Here is a 21,311-nt window from a genome sequence, read left to right as displayed (position 1 = left end):
CATGAGGTCACTGCGTGTGACATCACCAGAATGCTAGCCTAGTGCTGGTATCATGGCGGTGCAGGGAGGGGCTGGGCGTGACGTCCTAGTGCGGCCGCGATGACCTCACAGCTGCTGTGACCGCATGATGACGTCAGGTGTCAGCCCGGCTGCTGTGGGTGGCCATGGTGGAAGCTGACACCCCGGGGACGTTGTCATGGGGCACCCGCGGATGTGAACCCATGATGCCACGGGGAGGGCAGGTGCTGATGGCATGGGGCATACCACCAGTAACAGCCCCCTAGCTTCCTCTCGACCCCTTTCCAGCTGCCCTGGCTCCCCCCCCTCCCCACACATACACGCTTCCCCCCTTTCCAGCTGCCATGGTTTCCCCCGCATTCCCCCCCCCCTCCGCCTCCAGCCATGGTTTCCCCCGCACCCTTCCGCCTCCTCCCCCAGAGCAGCGCGAGGCGCTAGGCCGGCCGAGGGGCGCCTGCGCAGTGCTGGCGGTGCGCGCGGCGGCATGAGCGGGGAGCTGGGCGCGCGGCGGCGCCTGCTGGAGGAGCGGGTCCGGCCCTTCCCGGACTTCCCCTGCCCCGGGGTGCTCTTCCGGTGAGGGGGCTTGGGGGGCGGGTCAGGGAGCGAAGGGGGGCTGGGGCGGTGAGGAGGGAGAGGGCGGGTCAGGGAGCGAAGGGGGGCGGGGGGGTGAGGAGGGCGGGGGGATTAGGGAGCGAAGGGGGGCTGGGGGGGCTGAGGAGGGAGGGAGGGGGGATTAGGGAGCGAAGGGGGGCTGGGGGGGCTGAGGAGGGAGGGGGCGGGTCAGGGAGCGAAGGGGGGCTGGGGCGGTGAGAAGGGAGGGAGGGAGGGAGGGGGGGTCAGGGAGCGAAGGGGGGCGGGGGGGTGAGAAGGGAGGGAGGGAGGGGGGGTCAGGGAGCGAAGGGGGGCGGGGGGGTGAGAAGGGAGGGAGGGAGGGGGGGTCAGGGAGCGGAGGGAGGGAGGGGGGGTCAGGGAGCGAAGGGGGGCGGGGGGGTGAGGAGGGAGGGAGGGGGGTCAGGGAGCGAAGGGGGCGGGGGGGTGAGAAGCGAGGGAGGGAGGGGGGGTCAGGGGGCGGGGGGGTGAGGAGGGAGGGAGGGTCAGGGAGCGAAGGGGGCGGGGGGGTGAGGAGGGGGGGTCAGGGAGCGAAGGGGGGCTGGGGGGTGAGAAGGGAGGGAGGGGGGGTCAGGGAGCGAAAGGGGGTTGGGGGGGTGAGAAGGGAGAGAGGGAGGGGGGGTCAGGGAGCGAAGGGGGGTTGGGGGGGTGAGAAGGGAGGGAGGGAGGGGGGGTCAGGGAGCGAAGGGGGGTTGGGGGGGTGAGGAGGGAGGGAGGGGGGGTCAGGGAGCGAAGGGGGGCTGGGGGGGCTGAGGAGGGAGGGGGCGGGTCAGGGAGCGAAGGAGGGCTGGGGGGGTGAGGAGGGAGGGGGGATCGGGGAGCGAAGGGGGGCTGAGGAGGGAGGGGGGGGATCGGGGAGCGAAGGGGGGCTGAGGAGGGAGGGGGCGGGTCAGGGAGCGAAGGGGGGCTGGGGCGGTGAGGAGGGAGGGGGCGGGTCAGGGAGCGAAGGGGGGCGGGGGGGTGAGGAGGGAGGGAGGGGGGGTCAGGGAGCGAAGGGGGGCTGGGGGGGTGAGGAGGGAGGGGGCGGGTCAGGGAGCGGAGGGAGGGAGGGGGGGTCAGGGAGCGAAGGGGGGCGGGGGGGTGAGAAGGGAGGGAGGGAGGGGGGTCAGGGAGCGAAGGGGGCGGGGGAGTGAGGAGGGAGGGGGGGTCAGGGAGCGAAGGGGGGTTGGGGGGGTGAGAAGGGAGGGAGGGAGGGGGGGTCAGGGAGCGAAGGGGGGTTGGGGGGGTGAGAAGGGAGGGAGGGGGGGTCAGGGAGCGAAGGGGGGTTGGGGGGGTGAGGAGGGAGGGAGGGGGGGTCAGGGAGCGAAGGGGGGCTGGGGGGGCTGAGGAGGGAGGGGGCGGGTCAGGGAGCGAAGGAGGGCTGGGGGGGTGAGGAGGGAGGGGGGATCGGGGAGCGAAGGGGGGCTGGGGGGGCTGAGGAGGGAGGGGGCGGGTCAGGGAGCGAAGGGGGGCTGGGGCGGTGAGGAGGGAGGGGGCGGGTCAGGGAGCGAAGGTGGGCTGGGGGGGTGAGGAGGGAGGGGGGATTAGGGAGCGAAGGGGGGCTGAGGAGGGAGGGGGCGGGTCAGGGAGCGAAGGGGGGCTGGGGCGGTGAGGAGGGAGGGGGCAGGTCGGAGCGAAGGGGGGCTGGGGCGGTGAGGAGGGAGGGGGCGGGTCAGGGAGAGAAGGGGGGCTGGGGGGGGTGAGGAGGGAGGGGGGATCAGGGAGCAAAGGGGGGCTGGGGGGGCTGAGGAGGGAGGGGGCGGGTCAGGGAGCGAAGGGGGGCTGGGGCGGTGAGGAGGGAGGGGGCGGGTCAGGGAGCGAAGGGGGGCTGGGGGGTGAGGGAGGGAGGGGGGTCAGGGAGCGAAGGGGGGCTGGGGGGGCTGAGGAGGGAGGGGGCGGGTCAGGGAGCGAAGGGGGGTTGGGGGGGTGATAGAGGGACATGGGGGCAGGACAGGTTGCGGGGGGGGAGCGCTGTGCAATTACACTCATGCAGCATGCGCACTAGGGCACAGCGTGAAGTTTGGCCCTGGCACACGGATGGCGCAGCTGCAGAGTCCTACTGCCCTGGCGCTGGGGATAGACCTGCTTGGCCTGCCTAGGTTTGTCCTTCGTCTGCGCTGGCCTTTGCCCTGCACGCTCTGAAGCAGGCAGCCTCTGCCCGGTACGCTGAAGCTGAGCTCAGGGGTACGGCCCATGACCCGCAGGCTGCTGCAGTCACTTGGTCAGTGAGCAGCCAAGTTAAGCCTTAGTCCTGCCAGCAGTTACATATGGGAGTAAAGTCACATTCTATGAAACTGAACTGGTGTGTAGCTTTGTAGTCGGGCCAAACTCTCTCCCAGCATGTTCTTACCTGAGCACCTTATCAGCTGTAGCTGAGATAGGTCAGGTTTATATCTGGGTTATATCAGTGGGTTATATCTCGGCAAGTAAAAAACACTTTGCAGATGCCCAAACAAAGGCATTTCTTAAGGAGGGCTGTTTCAGCTTTTTTTCTGTAGCGGTGTCATGCTTATTAAAAAAGTATGAATTTCATTATAAGAAGTTATTTTTCCATCACACGTATTTTCAAAACATCTGAATTGTTTTGCCTCAGAAATAGTCACCATCTGGAAATTCTCAGCCTGGAGTGTGAACACTTTGGAAAGGTCTGAGCATCTGAAAAAAGGGTTAGAATACAAATGCTTAGGGAATCGTAGCAGCAGTTGCTAGTTGTCTAGCTATAGGACATGTTTCTTCACTCAGTGCTGAGTCCAACCACTGTTTCAAGAGTTCTTGTAGGTAGCCCCTTTTGCAGCTATTATGAACCCCTGGAAATGGAGTGATGACTCAAATCCACTTGTAGAAACCAAGCTTCTTAAACATGGAGCGGGTAAACTGTGGGCTCTGATCTGTGTAATGTAGCTTTCAGGTTCCAGGGATAACTCATTTTGTTCTTCTGTTTTTAGTGATATCACCCCTTTGCTAAAGGATCCTATAGCCTTCAGAACTGTGGTTGATCTTTTGGAAGCTCATTTGAAGGCACGCTACCCACAGATCGACTTCATTGCGGGTGGGTATCATGATAAATGCTAGGGAAACTTCTATAAAATACAGTACAGAACATTACTGTCCATCCATACAGAGATTGCATGGTAAGCAAAGGTCAGAAACAACCACTTTAACGAGGCAGGAAAGATGGTAGAACATCATGGCATTGCAACATTATGACTGTTTATCATAACGTTTTATTCTGTACCAAACTACGTAACACTTGTGTGATGGTGGTTTTATTTTTGTGCTGTAGTTTTCTGACATGCTGTTTTGAGTGTTGAAAACACCGTCTCGATGAACATTTGGCAATGATTTCCTTTATTTAAAAAGATTTAATAACAGTAAGCAGTGAATTAGCCAATATAAGTTAATTACTACTCTCAGGTTTCAGAGTAACAGCCGTGTTAGTCTGTATTCGCAAAAAGAAAAGGAGGACTTGTGGCACCTTAGAGACTAACCAATTTATTTGAGCATGCATCCGATGAAGTGAGCTGTAGCTCACGAAAGCTCATGCTCAAATAAATTGGTTAGTCTCTAAGGTGCCACAAGTACTCCTTTTTCTAATTACTACTCTGTCTTCCTTAGTCTATAACTTGCCTTTAAGCCAGGTCTAGTGTTATATAAATAGCAAAAAGACAAGCTGTGTTTCCATTTTTCCACTTATCTCAGAGTGACTGGTTACAGACCAATTGTAGCTGTGCCTTATGGAGATAACTGTTCCATTCCAACGAACACGTTGTTTAAGGATATTGAGAATAATAAGTACTGAATGGAAGAGGGGTGATTTGACAATAATCCAATGTCAGTGAGTCTAGTGGACTCTATTCAGTTCTTAGTGGCTGTGATATAAACCCATCCTGATGTGATACTGAGTTTCTGGCCCTACAGTTGAATTGATATTGAGACTTAATTTCTTATCAGTACAGACAAGAACCAGTTCACAAACTAATAGAGGGAGCTCCTAACATAGATACTGTGGTGATATATGTGGAACTCCAGGTTCCGGGCTGCATTTCATAGTAATTCTGTGTGAATACAAACATACAATGCAAAGTAGGTGTGATTGCAAATCAGTACAAATAGCTGCTAGGCTCCCTGAGTACAGGAAGATAACAGAAACATTGAAGATTTGCTGAGAGAGTGAAAACTGAACCGTTTCCCTTTAACAGTATTTTTGCTGCTCTGCTTCCCATAGGTCTGGATTCTCGTGGTTTCCTCTTTGGCCCAGTTCTGGCACAGAGACTAGGGATTGGCTGTGTGTTAATACGAAAAAAGGGAAAGCTTCCGGGTCCCACAGAATCTGTCTCATACGCGCTTGAATATGGCCAGGTAATAGCGAGAAGAGAACCTGGTGGACACTGCTGTAATTGCTAATGTCTTGTTTGTTGAAATCACTGAGCTACTTTGGGGATGAGGATGGTGGTGAGGTGAAGCCCATCTAATAATATTTGGTGCTAGAGATTTTCCCAACCACTGTAGCCCTTCTGGGGCTGGTGATGAGAACACAGCAGTGGGAGTCAGGCATTCCAAGTTCCATTCTGGTTGTGCCCAGTGACTAATACCTACCTCATAGGGGTGGTGTGAGGCTTAACAGAGAGTTAATTTTGCAAACTATTCTGAGATCTTTGGAGAAAAGGTACTTTGTTCAGACAGCTATTAGATGGGGCTTGATTAATAGTATTAATAGTACTGAACATAAAAACTAATGGCTGCTGATTTTTAGAGGAACCTAGTTAAAGGACTGACAGCAAGTCCTGTGCTTCTGGAGAAAGGCCAGCGGAACAGGGAAGAGGAAAGAAGGGGGCGTTGCACAAAGATATCCATTACTTTTTCCCACTCTTGCTTGTTTGAGTAAATGTTCTAGTAAAATGCTCTTTTTTTAATGGTTTTAAATTAGGAAACACTTATTGCACAGCAGCTGGTTCATGCCTGGCCCTAATTGTAAGAGAGAGAGAGCATAGGCTTAATAATTCTGCCTTAGCTAGCTAGCTAATGCTGCTGGAGTATCTGGCAGGTGAATACTGTTGAGGCAAGCCTTCCCTTGCATAGTACAAAGTTCTGTGGTAGTCATAAGCATTGCATGGGTCAGTCCTTATGTAGAATGGGTTCATCTCTCTTGGAGGACAGAGAAAAGATGCTTCCATGGCTGGCTGCCTATCTGTAGACACCATAGGGCTGAAACCTGGGACTGTTTGCACCAAAACCATAGGAGTCTTGATCATGCACGCTTAGGCCAGTGTATTACATACAGGAGTTCCAGTCCCATCTGGGGTGCTGTTCTGGGAGAGCTTATCTAACAAAAGGAATAGAATACACTGTGTTAGCGTGCATGATTGGGACTCTAAAGATCTCCTTTAGCTCGAGGCCTGTATATGTAGATGCTGAAAGTCAGGATTTTATTCTTGCTGATGAATGTAATGTCTGCATTTTGCTACACACTAACATTTTTGAAAGCAGTGCTCCATAAAGTGAGACTAGAACAAAGTTGCCTTTTCAATCCTGCAGGCTGAACTTGAAATCCAGAGCGATGCCGTGGAACCGGGAGAGAAAGTGGTCCTCATTGATGACCTGCTTGCAACTGGAGGTAAGAGCAGTCGCTTAGTTAAGTCTGCTCCATGTGCAGCTGTGCTGTAACTGGTATTGCTCATTCTATCTCAGGGTGCTCTCTGCTGAAGCTGCTTTGAAGAGGACAGAACCTCTTTGTTAAAGTGTCCTTGTGACTTTATGGGGAGAGGGATGCAGCAGTTAACCAACTGGGGTTTATACTGTGTCTGAATTACTGTACTATAGTATCTGAAATCCCTGCCCTAAGGCCCACTAGAGTTCAGCTTGGCTTAAAAAAATAAAAGCCATGTTGGAATCATAGAATCATGGAATACCAGGGTTGGAAGGGACCTCAGGAGGTCATCTAGTCCAACCCCCTGCTCAAAGCAGGACCAATCCCCAATTTTTGCCCCAGATCCCAAATGGCCCCCTCAAGGATTGAACTCACAACCCTGGGTTTAGCAGGCCAATGCTCAAACCACTGAGCTATCCCTCCCCCCATTGTCTTGTTCTTGGCTTTGCAATGCGCTGTGTGATGCTTTCTGAAAATCGGACGTTACCTGTTTGCATGCTTCTAACCATGTAGTTAACGATAGCTTAAAGTTGGAACTAAGACTGTGTGCCTTATCTGCTTGTAATACTTGGAGTGATTGTCTGTCTGTCTGTCTCTCTGCTTAACATCCCTGTTGTGCAGGTACCATGTGTGCAGCCTGTGAGCTGATGAAGAAACTGAAGGCTGAAGTCCTAGAGTGTGCGGTGGTCATAGAGTTAAAATCTCTGAAAGGGGCAGAAAAACTGAAACCGTTCCCTGTCTACTCTCTGCTGCAATATGACTAATGAGCTTCAGATCAGAGAAGATTGCTATGGTCTGATTGCAGTTGCCTTCTTGGTGAAGATCTTCTGCTGTTTCTTATCTTGATCAATTGTTTGAAGACAACAAGCAGTCCCCTCCTCTGTCTTCTAAAAAAGGAGGAAGCTGCTCCCCATTACAGCAAGGGCAGTTAGGCCTCTCTTGTTCCAGCTCAATTCTGCTAAACTTGCTGCACTGTTTATGCCTCCTTATTCTGGGGAAACTGACAGAGCCAAAGGTAGTGTGTTTTTTTGGGGGGTGGGGTGGGGGGGAGTTGTCCTTCGATCTAAAATATCATTTAGAAGCCTTTATATCATTCCAATTTCATGTTAGATTTTGCTGAGGGTTTGGTGAGAAATGAGGAAGGGCTTTGAGATTTACTTGTGATCAGGGGAGGAATCAGTTTCTCTAGATCCTGAAAACTAACATGGTATTGGACATCTGTATGATGGCCCCTTTTACTGTATCCACATGCTTGGGTTACAGCTGTTCTGTCAACCCTGGGAGCTGTACACATTGGAATTCTTCAATTTGCAATGCTAATGGAGCGGTGGTGACTTGTTCAATATAAGAAATGGGTGCAAGTCCCCAGCATGTCTCACTCATCCTATCTCATGTAAAACATACAACTTTTTACATGCCCCCTTCTTATATATACAGTAAAGTTCCCTGAATTCTGCCTTTATCCTCAGGTTCCAGCATACTGAAAGGTTACTGAGCTTGGGTTGATATTGTTGTCTCCCCTCCCCCCAGCCCCTTCCAGTCAACTTCCTTGTTCCAAAATACCCTCCAATATTGGCACAACCTAAAAAGGAAAGGGAAAGGGGAACTTTGCTCACTTTGCGTGCTTTAGCATGAGGTCTAATATTAAAAGCATTCTAGTTACTAGGGTGGAGAAAGTTTGATAGGCAGATTTTTAGAAAAAAGACTCCTAATTGCAGTGTGTGATCTAGCTGTAACATCCAACTCTGTCACAAACACTTAAAAATCAGAGCCAGGGTACCCAAATCTCCCTATGGATGAGAGAGGATGCTTTGGATTGTAACTAATATTTGTAATGGCTGTCTTCAATTGAATCTGTAGCTGATTAGTAAATAAATATTGACCTTTTAATTCTCAAGACTATTGTGGTAGCAGGATGAAGGGGGTGTGTATTTCTATGACCATTTCTCTTCAAGAAACCAACGTTCAGTGAAATACAAAAGGGTTGGAAGTTAGGCCAGCCCAATTGCTTTACATGCTGAGCTGAACCGTTAAGATATGTTCCTCATATCTGGTCTTACTGAATTCCTCCCCAACCCTTGCTCTTTGAGCTCTCACTGGAAGATGCTAGAGAAGCCAACTTTGGGACTTGCTCCTCCTAGAACTGTAATACTTAATATCTGATTCTGCAAGGTAAAGAAAGGTAGTTAGTTATTCAGTGCCTTGAGCGCACGGAAACCTTTGCTTCCCCGCAGGTGTGTGAAAGTGCACCATATACATGGAGAACAGCCCAGGTACGACATTAAATCAAATAGGCATGCAGTTAAAGAGTAGGAACCGTAGAGAGGGTTTGGGCATTTGTTTCATTGTAGGCTGCTTTTGTTACTGTATACTCCCCCTCCACTGGATAGAACCACCCGTGGGGCGACACTGCTGAAACTATACAACTTGTCTACAGCCCGAGTTGTGTTTAGCTCTGAAGGGTGAGTGTTGAGTGGTATGGGCCTCCCTCTAGTTACAGACCAAGTGTCCTTTACAGTGCCCCTGGCCTGCTTGCTTACCAGATGTGTAGCCAAGCACTTGTAGTTAAACATCAGATGTTCAGTTTCTTAGGTCTATAGGAGTACTGGGGTTAATTTGCTCCTAGCTTCAGAACCAGGTAGTATTAAGAGTCCCCAGATAGGACATTACAATTCTTTGGGAAGCCTCCAGAAGCTGTTTAACTTTTACACCCAGCCTGTGTAAGAATCAGTACCCCTCCTGCACACTTGGCAGTGAAGGCAGGAGAGTTGCTGTGAAGTGAAGAAATAAAGCTCCACCCAAAAAACCCACGGAAAGCAGCTGCAGCACTGTCACATTTATGTTCTTTGACTGCCAAAGCACAGCGCTGAGCCCCATGCAGTGCCAGAAACTGTGATGTCAGGCAAGGCTTGGACTGTACCCTCTCTCTGGCTTCAGGGCCTGAGATAGCTAACTTGATTGTAAAATCCTAATGGTACATAGCCCTGTAGCTTTTGCCTTAGTGGAGCTACTTATGGCCAGCCCTGTCTCTTCCCCCTTGACCCACTACATCAAGGTAAAAACTAGTGCCTTCTCTTCATTAGGATTTTACAGAAATAGGTACCTAAGAGGAGTTGTCTCACTATAAAGAAAACTTTTTGCAGTGAAACCAATCCAGTCTTTCATTAGGAGTGGTGAAAGTAGCTCCTGGTTTCAGGTTCTTAGCATAGAGCACTGGACATCAGTCTTATCCTGGAAGAGAGTTTGAGTATCTCCATTTTGATAGAAGTAACATTGCTAATACCCAGGTAGTCCAAAAGCATGATCTTTATTTGCCTTTGAAAGTCGTCAGCTTTTTTTTTTTCCCCTGCACCTGGGAGCGATCGACTTGTAAAAACTGAGATTTTCATCTGATCCTGTGACTTAAAGAGTTAGGATGTTGGTTTTCCTTAAAACTCCAACAGGGGGCAGTGGTGAACAAGGGATATGCTCAAGACCCCCCAGAGAGGTGTGCACTAACGTTCAGACTAGATGTGATCAGGTTTACCTGCCACACTTCACTGCTGTTTCCTACTCAAAAAGCAACAGGGAGGTGGCTTTGTTCTGTTGCGTCATCATCTAGTGCTAGCTCTGCACATGTGCAACCGCTTTGTCTACTGCCGTCCTTCTGGGGGAAACGGGCACCTTCTGAACCTGCTCCCTAAATGAGACAGGCCAGCCTGGCTGCACTTTACCCAGGGGAAAGTGGTAAAGAACAGAGCTGCTCCCTGTTTGGACTTCTGGTATAACCAAGCAGTAACTCACATTCATGTCCTAGTACTTGAGACAAGGAAGACTTGTTCCTTAACTCCCCCACGCAGCATTTGTATATCCTGAAGCCTCTTTAGCTGAGAAAGCCCTTGCTAGCACAGACCTGGATGGCACCTCTGATTTGTAAGCTCAGGGGTTTAGGGTCCACCCTCAGACTTACAGCATGGACCATCTAGAGCAGGGTTCCATCAACAGGGGCTTGATGTCCTACCAATTCACAATACATTTTTAAAGTGGTACATGAACCAACAGTTAAGAATGCTCTGTACCCCTCCATTTGTGCTAATTAGATTATGCTGCAGTTGCCAAAAGCTGTCAGCAGTTCCCTTTCCTTGAAGGCCTAACCTTTGATTAGGTACCAACCCTCAGATGCTAAACTCTGCTCTCAGCCATGCCTGTACGTACAAAAGTTGCAGTCATTTCTCTACAAATCCCTGCTCATTTTTCTCAAGAAGTCTCTGCATAAATTGGCCGACAACTCAACCCTTCCCCTACTGGTAATTCACAATGTTCTGCCGCCGCTGAGAAGCCTCAGCACCTACAGCTGGAGTTAAGGGTGCCTCAAGCAGCCCACTGTTTAAGGCAAGAACTCTTTCTTTAAAGCAGGGAGCATTGCTACTGCCAATCATTTAAAAGTTTAATACCAACACATTTCAACAATGTCAGAGCTGGAGTGGTCTGAGATGCACTCTCTCTCTCTCTGTAAAACAGAACAGATTAAAAGAGCCCCTGGGATTTTTCCTTTCCAAAGGAAATTCCATTTTTCTTATTTCTCACTTTCTAGAAATGGCGTATGATCCCATCCACCCCCACAACACCTTCAGCTAATGGAAGAAATGGATGCAAGTTGTCATACTGGAAACTTGTTCAAGGGAATTAAACATTACAACATTGCTCAGAGAGGGGGGTCTGGCTTATGTAACTAAGGCCATGCCAGCCAGAGATGCTCAAACACCCCTGGCTCCCACTGTGGCCCGAGGAGTTTTATTTGTTGTATGAAGTTGCCCATAGTAACTAAGCAGTCAGAGCTAAAAAAAGGGAGCAATTTAGGTAGGAAAGCCAAATGCAACCTCCTACTGAAGGAAGGCATGCAGTAGTGAACATAACCTATTAGCCCTCATATTTGAGGGCCAGGGGAGTTGCCCAGAACTGTGCCAAAGGAACAACTTCAGATCCAAGAGGCTTGTCTACCTTCTTGGTTTCTTGTGCATAGGTAGGAACGAGAGAGGTCACAAGCAGCCCAAAGGGGAGTTCTCTGCAAGACCTTAAGAGGGACACATCTCTGCTACATTCAGAGGCACATCTAATTAAGATCAGGATCTCACCCCCAGCCACTCCCTCCCCCCAGAATCAGAGCTTCTCCTCCTCCTTAATTATCCTCATCAGTCTCTCCATAATGACATTGAGGTCCATGCTCTTGTCCAGCTTGATGTAGGTGTCTTTCCTGATCCGATGGATGATGACCCAGTCAGGCAACAACTCCGAGAACAGGTGTAGGTGTTTCTCCATTTCACCTGCAGAGAACCAGAAGTGATCAGCAAGTTAGTTTCAAACAGCTTCTCCCAGCTGTCAGCCAGTGTGTTACACAATGGGCAGCAGTTCTGGCTTCTGCTCCCTACCCAAATCACAGAACCACGCAGGTGAAATTCCTCCCAGCCATTGCTTCCAGGCTTTGAGCTTAGCCATCAATTACACAGCTGTGCTTGGCACTGCTGGTACACAGGAACGGAAGCAATACAGGGCAGGGAAGCCCTATAAAAATATTCCCACTCCTCTCTCCATCAGATTACAGCCGTTATTTTAGGAGTTCAGACTACCCCAGGGTTTCCCATGTCTGGGGGAGAGGCTACAGAACTCACAATACCAAGCCGATGAAGCAGTGTCAGCTTCTACATTGGCAGGCAAACTAGTCTCTGGGGGAGGGGTGCAGCAGCTAGGCATTCTGGGGGAGCATAGAGATGCCGGATAAAGACTAGACCCTTAGCTTCCACCAAGGTAGGGTCTTAGGGAGACCACTGAGGGAAAATGAATTATTTACTATTGTTCCATTGACAGGATAAGCACTGTTCCAGGATTCCATCAAGACCAGCATGAGGAGCATGAGTTAGAAGTGAGGCTAGAAAGTAAAGGTTCTGTCCATAGGGATCCTCCAACTACAGCTAACTCCAGGATAGCGTTGCAGCTCCCAAAAATGTATTGTTTAACATGGTAGCCATAGCAACCTCTAGAGGTAAGTAGGTATTACGGTACCCATTCAGTGCTTCCTAGCATTCAGCTCTACCTTCGCTCCGCGGTGGCAGGAGATGTTGGATTTTGTGACTCAGAACCTCACATGCCAGAGGCAAAAACCCCTTTCCAATCCCCCTCTATTACCAGCAGTCATTGTGGTACAGTAGCTGTCGAGCATCCGCGTACATGCCACCTCTGCAGTCAGCGCCTGCTTCTTTTCAGCCACGAACACATTGCGCAGGAAGCGTGCCATCTCTGGCAGCCGTGAGATCATGACGAGCCGCTCCTCCTGTTGTGGGTTCCGGGTCATCAGAGCCTGCAGTTTCTGAGCCTCCTTTGCTCTGATCTAAGGGAACAGAAGTTAGTGGGGGTTGGGTCAGACACTCTCCAGACCCCCCTTGTCAGGGACACTCCCTCTGCAGTCACAACCAGGTTACTCACCCTTTCTAACAGGGCCTGGGACACTCCTTTCAGGGCACTGGAGGTGTTGGCCGTGCATGTTGCTTTGGGGGCCTCATGCTCTCCTGGGCTGGTTTCAGCTGTTCTTAGAGCCAGGTTGGCAAGAGCCTTTTCCATCTGTTCACACAAAGGAGAGTCAGAAGTCTCATGCGGGAGCTGCAAGGTGTACCCAGGGAGCCTATGCTTGAAGCTAGGGGCACGGTTCCCAACTGCAGGTTAACAGTTCAGGGTCTTTGATCAATAGCAGGGAAGAGTCTAAGATGGAGTTTCCTCCCCAGGGAGGAGTGGGTGCTTGAGTATTACTGCAATTGGGTCACAGGAGTACCAGTGATCCCACAGATGTGAGAGGGGGTAACAAGTTCTTCACAACCATCCAGTATTGGTGCTGTGTACTCCAGCCTAAGCATCTCTGTCCCTTACCTTTGGGGTCATCATGCTCTGGGCCTTGGTCAACACCTCCTGTGCCGTGGTCAGCTTGTCCACCTGAGGGGGCCGGGGCAGCTCAGCTGGTATGATGTCTGGCACCTCGTCTACATTGAAGCGAGGGTGCCATCTAGTCAGCTTGTCATCTGGTATGACCATTGCGGGGTTGAGGGAAGCCATGAACATCTGGAGTGAAAAGAGTTGTGTGTCAGACACTGCAAGTCAGATACCCAATAAGAGTTTGGTTTTGTTACCCTTGAGCTAGATCCATTACCTCACCGCAGTGTTGTGCTTTTAGCAGAGTTTAGTGTCATGTATCTATGAGAAACCAGAGCCAGGAGAGTCCAGGACAAGTCTCTCTCCCTAGGAGAATCCTGATCCTTGTCTCAATGTTTCAGATTTTCTCCCCTCCCTGCCTAGGATTCCACAGACATGAATGGTTTGGTGGTCCAACTATGTACTTTTATTTTGGATCCCAGGCCCCTCAGTTAAGTGGATTCTTATCTCTGCCTCTAGATATCAAAAAAGTGTCTTGGGGAATCCCAGATCCCTGAAGGTGAAAGACAGCAAGTGACCTAAGAAAGAGCAGGTCTCATCATTGCATGATGGGGAGTGTCTGAATTGGAGAGATTGTTAAGGAGGCGATGGCTTAGCTTCACGAAGTACAGGAGAACGCAGCACCCCCGAACGGTAGTAAGGTTCCAGCTGGCTGCATGCACAGATGGCAGATTCACTCAGTCGGCATGGCCCCTGGTCTATACCAGTCTCCCCAGGATACCAAAAACACCGAGCCATTCACCTTGTGGTGCTGTTTGACAACGTTCAACAAGTTCCTGCCGAATACCCTCCTGCGTTCCAGCAAGCGCGACGCTGACAGGTGCGGGCAGCCATCTACCTTCTCCTCTGGAGACAAGAGAGGTTCCCTCATTAACCCCAGGTCCTGAAACTGGGGAAGCTACAGGGGGAAGAACTGGCTGCAGTACCCCAGGGCTGACACATGCCATCACACTGCGGCAGCTGTAAGTACAGGAGCGTGAAGCAACACAGCCTCAAGGACACCAGACTTGATTGTCAGCTTCAGAGCCAGCCCTCCGCCCCCGCCTGCTGCATCACAGGGAAACAAACAGAACAGCACCTGGATGAGTGCAGAGCACCAGCGTAGCCAGAACTGGGAATGCCATCGACAGGTTATGTTCTGAGCCGAGTTTCAAAGGAACCCCTGGGAAAGACGACAGGCTTCGAGATCCATTGCCAGGCCAATAGTTTTACATGTCTGGCCCACTGCTGGAAGAGGTCAGAGCTGCTCCCCACTCTGCCCACGTTCAGGGAACCAGCTAGTCAGATGGTCTCAGTTCCGTCAGACACAGTGAACTCATTTGGGGGGAAAAGGTTTCCAGAGACCCAAACATCCTTTCCCAGCAAGCACCATTAGGGATCAGGTCAGAGAGAGAGCTTAGAGCCCAGCCTGCCAGCAAGGTCTCCTCCACAAGGGCTCGGTCAGACAGCATGCTGCAGCACGTACCTTCCCCCAGCACTGGCTCTATGGTGAGCTGGTAGCTGGATTTCTTCCAGAAATTGCTGAAGGTTGGGATGTTCCTCTCCTGGCGGAACTTGTACGAAGTGGGGTACACGGCTTTGATCTGACCCACATTCCTCTCTTCAAACTGCCTGTGGCATTGCAGGAAGAGTCGGAAATTAGGTAGCAGCACGGACACAAATGAGCATCAGCAACAAGTGCTTAAACCCAGCAGCCCCGATGGAACCCAGAGCAAAGGGGGGCCCCGGGAATCAGACTCCCACGCGACACGCAGGGTACTAGCAGTCAGAGTCCCTGCCTGCAATACGTATGGGAGTGAACAGCAAAGGACAGAGGAGCTGCAAGTTAAAGAGCAAATCCTGTCCTGGGAAGTGGTCTGAGTACAGGTCCAGGAGCCAAGGGCTCTCCTGGTCCAATCCCAGTCTTGACATAAGCTTCTTCTGTGGCTTTAGGCAAGTCATTTAATGCCTGTGCCTCTGGTCTGCTCTCTGTGACGTGGAGACAGTCAGGGTTTTCCCCTGTGACGGGAAATAGATTTGTAAGAGGTGCTGCAGGTACCGCAGCAAGGAGTGAGTCACTCCACACGCTCCAGCCAAGTCTCCCTTGTGCCAGCATCAAAGACTCCTCCCCACCCACATGGGCACATCCAGCAATGCCCGTCCTCAGCTATGCTGAGCCCTTCCTCATTTAGAGGAAAACGTTACAACCAGAATTTATCACAGGCAGCCAGAACAGGTGGAAGCCCCCTCCCCCTCAACCCTTCCATGTATGCTTCTATAGGTCCCTCTTTGCAGGCTTGGGAAGTCTGCATGAGAAAGCCCTTCCAGTGCACTTGAATCCTGACCTTCTTAGATGCTGCTCATTGTGCATCTGTTTTGTACTAGGCACAAAACTGGGAAAGTTCACAGCTGTTATGCTGCTGGCACAATTACAGGGAATGCTGAATGCGGAGTCCTACAGCGCTATAGCAATTCCTCGTACATAGAGCTACCCACCATCAGGAGGAGGAACTTACTTGTGCATTATATCTTGGACACCCTGTTTGACTTTGGCAAAGGTTACCGTCTCGGAGCGATTGAAGAGCATCCCCACAATGGTGTCCATGCTGCGGAACATCTCTGCCAGTACCTTGTATTTATAGGGCAGCGCGAGACCTGGGGGAATATCCTGAGCAAGGGTGTGGAATCGCTGATAGGCAGGTGCCCTCTCACTGATAGAAGGGAAAAGTGACCAGGAATTAGACCCACAACAAGTAGCTTCAACATGAGATTAACACCAGGTGTCTGTGAGCACGTGTGAGAACAGACTGGCTCTTGGTTTGCTACTCAGAAAGGAGGTCAGTAGGAAAGCCTGCTAGTTTCAGGTGTGGTAGAAATCTCTGTTGAGTCCATGCTGACATGGCGATTTGATGTTCATACAATCCCCAACCTCTGCAATCTTTTGCCTCTATGTTCTCCAAGGGCCAATCCTGTGCTGGCAGGATGGGGATGGATTAGAGGAGCTGAAAAGGTCCAGCTCAGATTCTGAGGCTGTGCTACACATTCCAGAGGCAGAGAGTTTCTTTTCCTAGCCGTCAGAATAGAAAGAAGATACATGCGAGTTGCATCCCAAGTTCACGACAGCATCTGTGTAGTGCTTTCTTCAAGTGACCCTGCTGAAGTCTTCCCCCACCCTGACTCTGCTTCAATGGAGAAGCCCGCTCACTTTTGCTGTCCAGAGCATAGGCAGCCGCAGGTCACCCCTCAGGGATCACTCGCGCAATGCCATGTCAGTGCCCAAGAGTGGACATGCTCAGAAGTAGCCTCTCGGTTTAAACCATTTAGTGCTGGCGCACATATTTGTGTGAACGAGGCAAGCAGGCTCTCACTTCTGGAGCGGAGATGTTTGGTCTCCGAGTAGAAAGATCCCATCTATGCTGAACCCCAACTACTGGGTATTAAACATCAGAAACAGATGTTTGAGAGACCACTGGAGAGCTGCAGCATTTTGCTACCCAAGTGCCTTGGGCTACATTCTACCTCTGCCTTGTAGGTGGTAATTAGCCCTTCAGGAAACCCAGAGCAGCCTTAGTTTTACCATCGCTGACTACGCCAATTAACTGGAACCCCAGGTCTATTGTCCCAGACTTTGTTTCAGCACCAGGTTAAACACACACTGAAGGTGAAGTTCCTATTCCAGCTATCCCCAAAGTTGGCTTCTCACCTGGCTTCCACGGTTGGCTCACAGGTCTCTTTGGATGGTTGCAGTCCAGATCCCTTCCCCTCCTCTGCCTTCCTGTTGCGGATTTTGGATTCTAGCTCCTGCACTTGTTTCAAGCGGCTCTTCAAGTCACTGCAGGTCTCAGAGGGGCAAGCTGGCAGTTTGGCTTTCCGAGTCAGCTCCTGGAGTCTCTGCAGGCGGTGTTTCAGCTCCTTGGATGAGACCTGAGATGGGGAGTGGGAAGGGAACAGATACAGGACTCTCAGAATGGGAAGATTGTTTACAAGTAATGCTCAGTTGTTATTCTGGACGGGGCTGGAGGGTTAGCATAGCTCCAATGGTCACTTATACTCCTACAGAATCATGTATTTAGCATGCAGGGGGCCAATCTAGGTACAGCACACTTGCTGAACATACCAGGCACGTGCTGGTATCTCAAGGACGCCAGAGGTGGGTTAGTGAGAAGAGAATTCATAAGGGATTCGGCAGGAATTCTACCCCGACCCAGCTTGTGAGCAGAGGGAGCTGTTACATCCCCCCTTGGTGTTAACATGCATTTAGATGCCGCTGCAGAGCTAAGAGTGATGGGGTTTGTATCCCCATCAAGCCACTTTGAGGGAGAGCGCGCAGAAGAGCGCGGAGTTATTAGCAGAGCTCACTCAGTGGAGCCCCTTCCCAGTCTCAGGGAGAGAAAACTCACAAACTTTCCATACCTGCTTAAAGCTTATGTTTCCCCCTAGCGTAGCCAGGCCAGACTGCAGCCCACTTTCTGGACCTGGTGAGAGGGTCACATTCACCAGGTTCTTCACATTCTTGTCAAGGGATGACGGGGTTGGGGGTCTGAGGGCAGCACTGGAGCAGGGGCTGGAAACCTGCAACCGGAATTTGTTGTTAGAATGTTTTGCCTTCACTGCCTGGCTGTTACTCACCAAGGAGTCTCCCTGCATCAGTGGAAGATAAACCTTCCTATGGCTCCGAGTCAGCATGTCCGCTAGAGCTCGAGTCAAAGTCAGATTTTCTAATACCCAGTGAATCCAGGTCCGAGCAGTGCGGTGCAACTAACAGACAGCATTCGTTCTTTGACTCCCCCACTCCCCAAACACACACACGCTGTCTCAGCAGCCCTGCACCAGCGATTACAGACTGGGATTAGGAATTCCATCCCTGGCCCAAAACGTTTTCTACACTAGTTCTACTCCACCAAGTTTTGCAACATCCGAAACCCTAGCAGAGATGGGCCACCAGCTGCTGCAGGCTGTTAATACTGAGTCACTGCCCTTATCAAAGCAGATCTAATCTCCAGAGTGCACAAAATACCAGCAGCCTGTCTACACTAGAGCTCCCAGCGTGCTTAACACCAGGATGAGCAACAAGGGACGAGTCCTTCCTTCCTTCCCTCCTGTAAGCAGGACCCCGGAGAGCCCAGCAATTTGAGTTTATTACAAACGCTACTGCTCAGGTTTGTTGCCCGCAGGGATGTGCCCTGTCTGCTTCAATGGGGTGTGAAGTAGGAAGCACAACGGCAAGGTGAAAAGACACGCTGTTAATGGTTTCCCTGCTGATATTTTGGGCACTGGATCTTCAGCGCAGGCCGGAGGGGGCCAGGGGAGCAGCTAGGGGCCTGTCCTACTTCTTGCCAGCACAAGCGGTACGGAAGGTCCCAACAGGCCTCAGACCCCGCGCTGCCCAGAGGCCCCCAGGACAAAGGGAACCCACCCAGATCTGCGGGGCCAAAACTGCCCCCGTCCAGGGGTCTCGCGTGGGTCTGGGCTGGCCAAGGGCCTTCGGGGGGTACCTACCGTGACTGCCGCCTCCTGCTCTGTACCCTGGTGATCTGCATCTGCGGGCAGTACGAGCTTCTTCCTGGCCCCTCTCTTGCGGGTCTCCCGGGGCTGGAGGCCGGCTGGCGGGTCGGCGTTTCGCTCCGCTTCCGCTCCAGGATCCAGTTCCTGTCGACACCGCTTTCTGCCCGTGGGTGTCCGTGCCGGGGGTTGTGGGCAGCCGGGATCGGGGCGCCCCGGGGTGCGGGGCGAGGCCAGCAGCTGCTGCTGCTGGGGGCTCAGCGGAGGCAGCCCGGCTGCGGCGCTCACCGCCGCCCGATCGTCATTTCCCAACCCGCCCAGCGTGGCTCCGGGGCTGGCTTCCCGGAGGCTCCCTGCCGGGATCGCTAGCGGGGCCGCGTTGGGCCGGCTTCTGGAGCCGGCGGCCCGGCGCTTCTCGCCGGCCGCGCCGCCCACGGGCTGGGTTTTCCGCCGCTTGCTGCCCAGCGGCCCGTCCCGGGCGGGGTTTTTGCTGTGCGGGAAGAAATCGGTCACCCTGCGCTGAGCCATCCCGGCGGGGCCGGTTCCGGGGGGAGGCCGGCGCGGGCGGGCGGGCGCTCGGACGGACTTGGCCCGGCTCGGCTCGGCTCGCTGGGAGGTCCGCGCGGTCGGACGGTGCTGGCCGGGCCCGGCTCGCTGGAACGTTGGCGCGGCCCCGCGTTCCACCGCGCGCCGAATGTAGCCACTTTCCGCGGGAGCCCCGCCCCCCCTGGCGGCGGGCAGCTGCGCACAGGGTGCCGCGCGGGAAATTTGGCGCCAGTTTTCTCGGGAAGACGCCGCCCGCCGCCCCTCTGCGCCCGCGGGGGCCCTTGCGGGCGGCCCGGGCAGAGGCGGGGCGCGCGGGGGTCCTCCGCCCGCGCGGACACCGCCGCCCTCTGGGGCGGAAGGATGGTGCCGTGGTCCGGCGCCCGGCTGGGGCGAGGGGAGGTCTGGAGTGGAGTCTTTGCTCTGGCACCGAGTTCCCCTGGCACCTTGGGCAGGTCACTTAGCCCCGCTGGGGGTAATGACATGAGGAGCGTTAGAGATTGTGAAGAGATCAGGCATTCCTGCCACAGAGGCCACCCAGCCTCCAGCCCCTTCCCCAGCTCCCCACACCCTGTGGAGGGGCAGGCCGCCGTGGGTTCTAGAGGAGATGGTGCTGGGCTTCGGTGTCTGAGACCTCTTCCCTCTGGGCATGGTATGCTGGGGGAACAGACCAGGGACCGTGTATCCAGTCCCTGTCCTACTTAAAAAGCCGGGTGTCTTCTGCTGCCAGGTGCCAGGGAGATTCAGGCTCTTTCAAAGGCTAATATCTTCAGTGGCCTCCAGGGCGTGGGTTTGTACCTTGCACCAGTGGGATGCTGGCACATGGCCAGGGTTTCTGGGGCTACTAGAATACAAGTAAAAATAATCATAATTAGTAATAGAGATCAATTAATGAATTGTATAATTAAGCATAAAAGGCTGTTTGTTGATGGGCCCCTAAGGAGTTCATCATAAGGTTGGGGGTGACCCTGAGGCTGTGAGACCTTCAGGCACTGGGGAAAGAATGCCCAGAGAGGCTGCTGACACACACCGCTTCGGCTTCTTCCCCCTCCACCAGCATATATCCCTCCAGCCCAGTGCTTCCCTCCAAGCTTATCAGAGTTTCCAGCATGTCTGTTAGCAAACAGATGTGGGTTTCCAGTCAACACACGGATACACTTTAGACTTGGCTTTTTAATGGCTTGTCAGCATTACTAGTTCTTTTTGCTTCATACTCCAACCCTGAGTTAAAGTTGTTGACTTAAAACTTGATTCCCCTCCATGATTTGACATGTCATAACAGCTCTGACCTACTCACATTTTGCTGTTTTGCCCAAACATCCCATAGCAATTTAACAATATCCATTAATAAACCTCACAATATCCTTGTGATATTTTGTTTTCTTTTTTACAGATTGGGAAACAGGCACAGAGGCATTAAAGGCCAACATTTTCTGTCTAAAGTTAGGTTTCAGAGTAGCAGCCGTGTTAATCTGTATCCACAAAAAGAAAAGGAGGACTTGTGGCACCTTAGAGACGAACCAATTTATTTGAGCATGAGCTTTCGTGAGCTACAGCTCACTTCATTGGATGCATTCAGTGGAAAATGCAGTGGGGAGATTTATATAGACAGAGAACATGAAACAATGGGTGTAAGGAGAGTGATCAGGTAAGGTGAGCTATTACCAGCAGGAGAGTGGGGAGGGTGGGGACAGATGGCGGGGCGGGGGGCCTGGGGGAACACGACCTTTTGTAGTGATAATCAAGGAGGGCCATTTTCAGCAGTTGATAAGGAACAGTGGTGGGGGGAGGAAGGGGGGGAATAAACATGGGGAAATAGTTTTACTTTGTGTAATGACCCATCCACTCCCAGTCTCTATTCAAGCCTAATTTAAGTTTGCAAATTAATTCCAATTCAGCAGTCTCTCACTGGAGTCTGGTTTTGAAGTTTTTTTGTTGAAGAACCTAAATTCATATTTATGCACCTAAATAATTTATGCAACCTGGTTTTCAAAAGCAATGAGCTCTCACAACTCCATTAACTTCAATTAACAAGAAGGCCACGTTTATGTCATGGAAGTCACAGGATGTGTGTGAC

The 21,311-nt window shown here is 52.1% G+C and overlaps 2 protein-coding genes across 3 annotated transcripts; one reads left to right on the top strand and one right to left on the bottom strand.

Annotated features, from left to right (window-relative positions):
* The first annotated feature begins 433 nt into the window (after nt 1-433).
* On the top strand, nt 434-8,150 carry APRT (adenine phosphoribosyltransferase). Of its 2 annotated transcripts, none has more exons than XM_084644447.1 (5): nt 434-591; nt 3,552-3,655; nt 4,832-4,965; nt 6,142-6,220; nt 6,875-8,150. In XM_084644447.1, exons 1-5 carry the CDS (start codon nt 503-505, stop codon nt 7,015-7,017), a joined length of 549 nt encoding a protein of 182 aa, XP_084500573.1. In that variant the 5' UTR covers nt 434-502; the 3' UTR covers nt 7,018-8,150. The 2 variants fall into 2 exon arrangements, with proteins under 2 accessions (XP_084500573.1, XP_084500574.1); XM_084644448.1 differs by lacking the exon at nt 434-591 and adding an exon at nt 2,601-2,705.
* A 1,391-nt stretch (nt 8,151-9,541) lies between these two features.
* CDT1 (chromatin licensing and DNA replication factor 1) lies at nt 9,542-19,448 on the bottom strand. Its single transcript, XM_084644327.1, has 10 exons — nt 18,689-19,448; nt 17,603-17,761; nt 16,893-17,113; nt 15,706-15,900; nt 14,676-14,821; nt 13,953-14,056; nt 13,151-13,339; nt 12,713-12,847; nt 12,416-12,617; nt 9,542-11,556 (listed from the first exon to the last, which is right to left on the bottom strand). The coding sequence occupies exons 1-10, from the start codon at nt 19,217-19,219 to the stop codon at nt 11,393-11,395; spliced, it is 2,046 nt and encodes a 681-aa protein (XP_084500453.1). The 5' UTR covers nt 19,220-19,448; the 3' UTR covers nt 9,542-11,392.
* Nucleotides 19,449-21,311: the final 1,863 nt, after the last annotated feature.

Source organism: Lepidochelys olivacea, assembly GCF_965140295.1.
Source record: "Lepidochelys olivacea isolate rLepOli2 genome assembly, chromosome: 12".
Classification (NCBI taxonomy): domain Eukaryota; kingdom Metazoa; phylum Chordata; order Testudines; family Cheloniidae; genus Lepidochelys; species Lepidochelys olivacea.
Note: the sequence above shows the minus strand (reverse complement) of the source record. Positions and strands in the feature narration are given on the sequence as shown.

What these genes read in the sequence shown, in the direction of transcription:
- CDT1 (XM_084644327.1), bottom strand. Translation starts at nt 19,219, where the DNA reads ATGGCTCAGCGCAGGGTGACCGATTTCTTCCCGCACAGCAAAAACCCC. An exon ending in GTCCAAGATATAATGCACAA is followed by an intron (nt 14,822 to 15,705) that starts GTAAGTTCCTCC and finishes GCAATGCCACAG; the next exon opens with GCAGTTTGAAGAGAGGAATG. An exon ending in AGAGCATGATGACCCCAAAG is followed by an intron (nt 12,848 to 13,150) that starts GTAAGGGACAGA and finishes TTGTGTGAACAG; the next exon opens with ATGGAAAAGGCTCTTGCCAA.
- APRT (XM_084644447.1), top strand. Translation starts at nt 503, where the DNA reads ATGAGCGGGGAGCTGGGCGCGCGGCGGCGCCTGCTGGAGGAGCGGGTC. An exon ending in ACAGATCGACTTCATTGCGG is followed by an intron (nt 3,656 to 4,831) that starts GTGGGTATCATG and finishes TGCTTCCCATAG; the next exon opens with GTCTGGATTCTCGTGGTTTC. An exon ending in TGACCTGCTTGCAACTGGAG is followed by an intron (nt 6,221 to 6,874) that starts GTAAGAGCAGTC and finishes CCTGTTGTGCAG; the next exon opens with GTACCATGTGTGCAGCCTGT.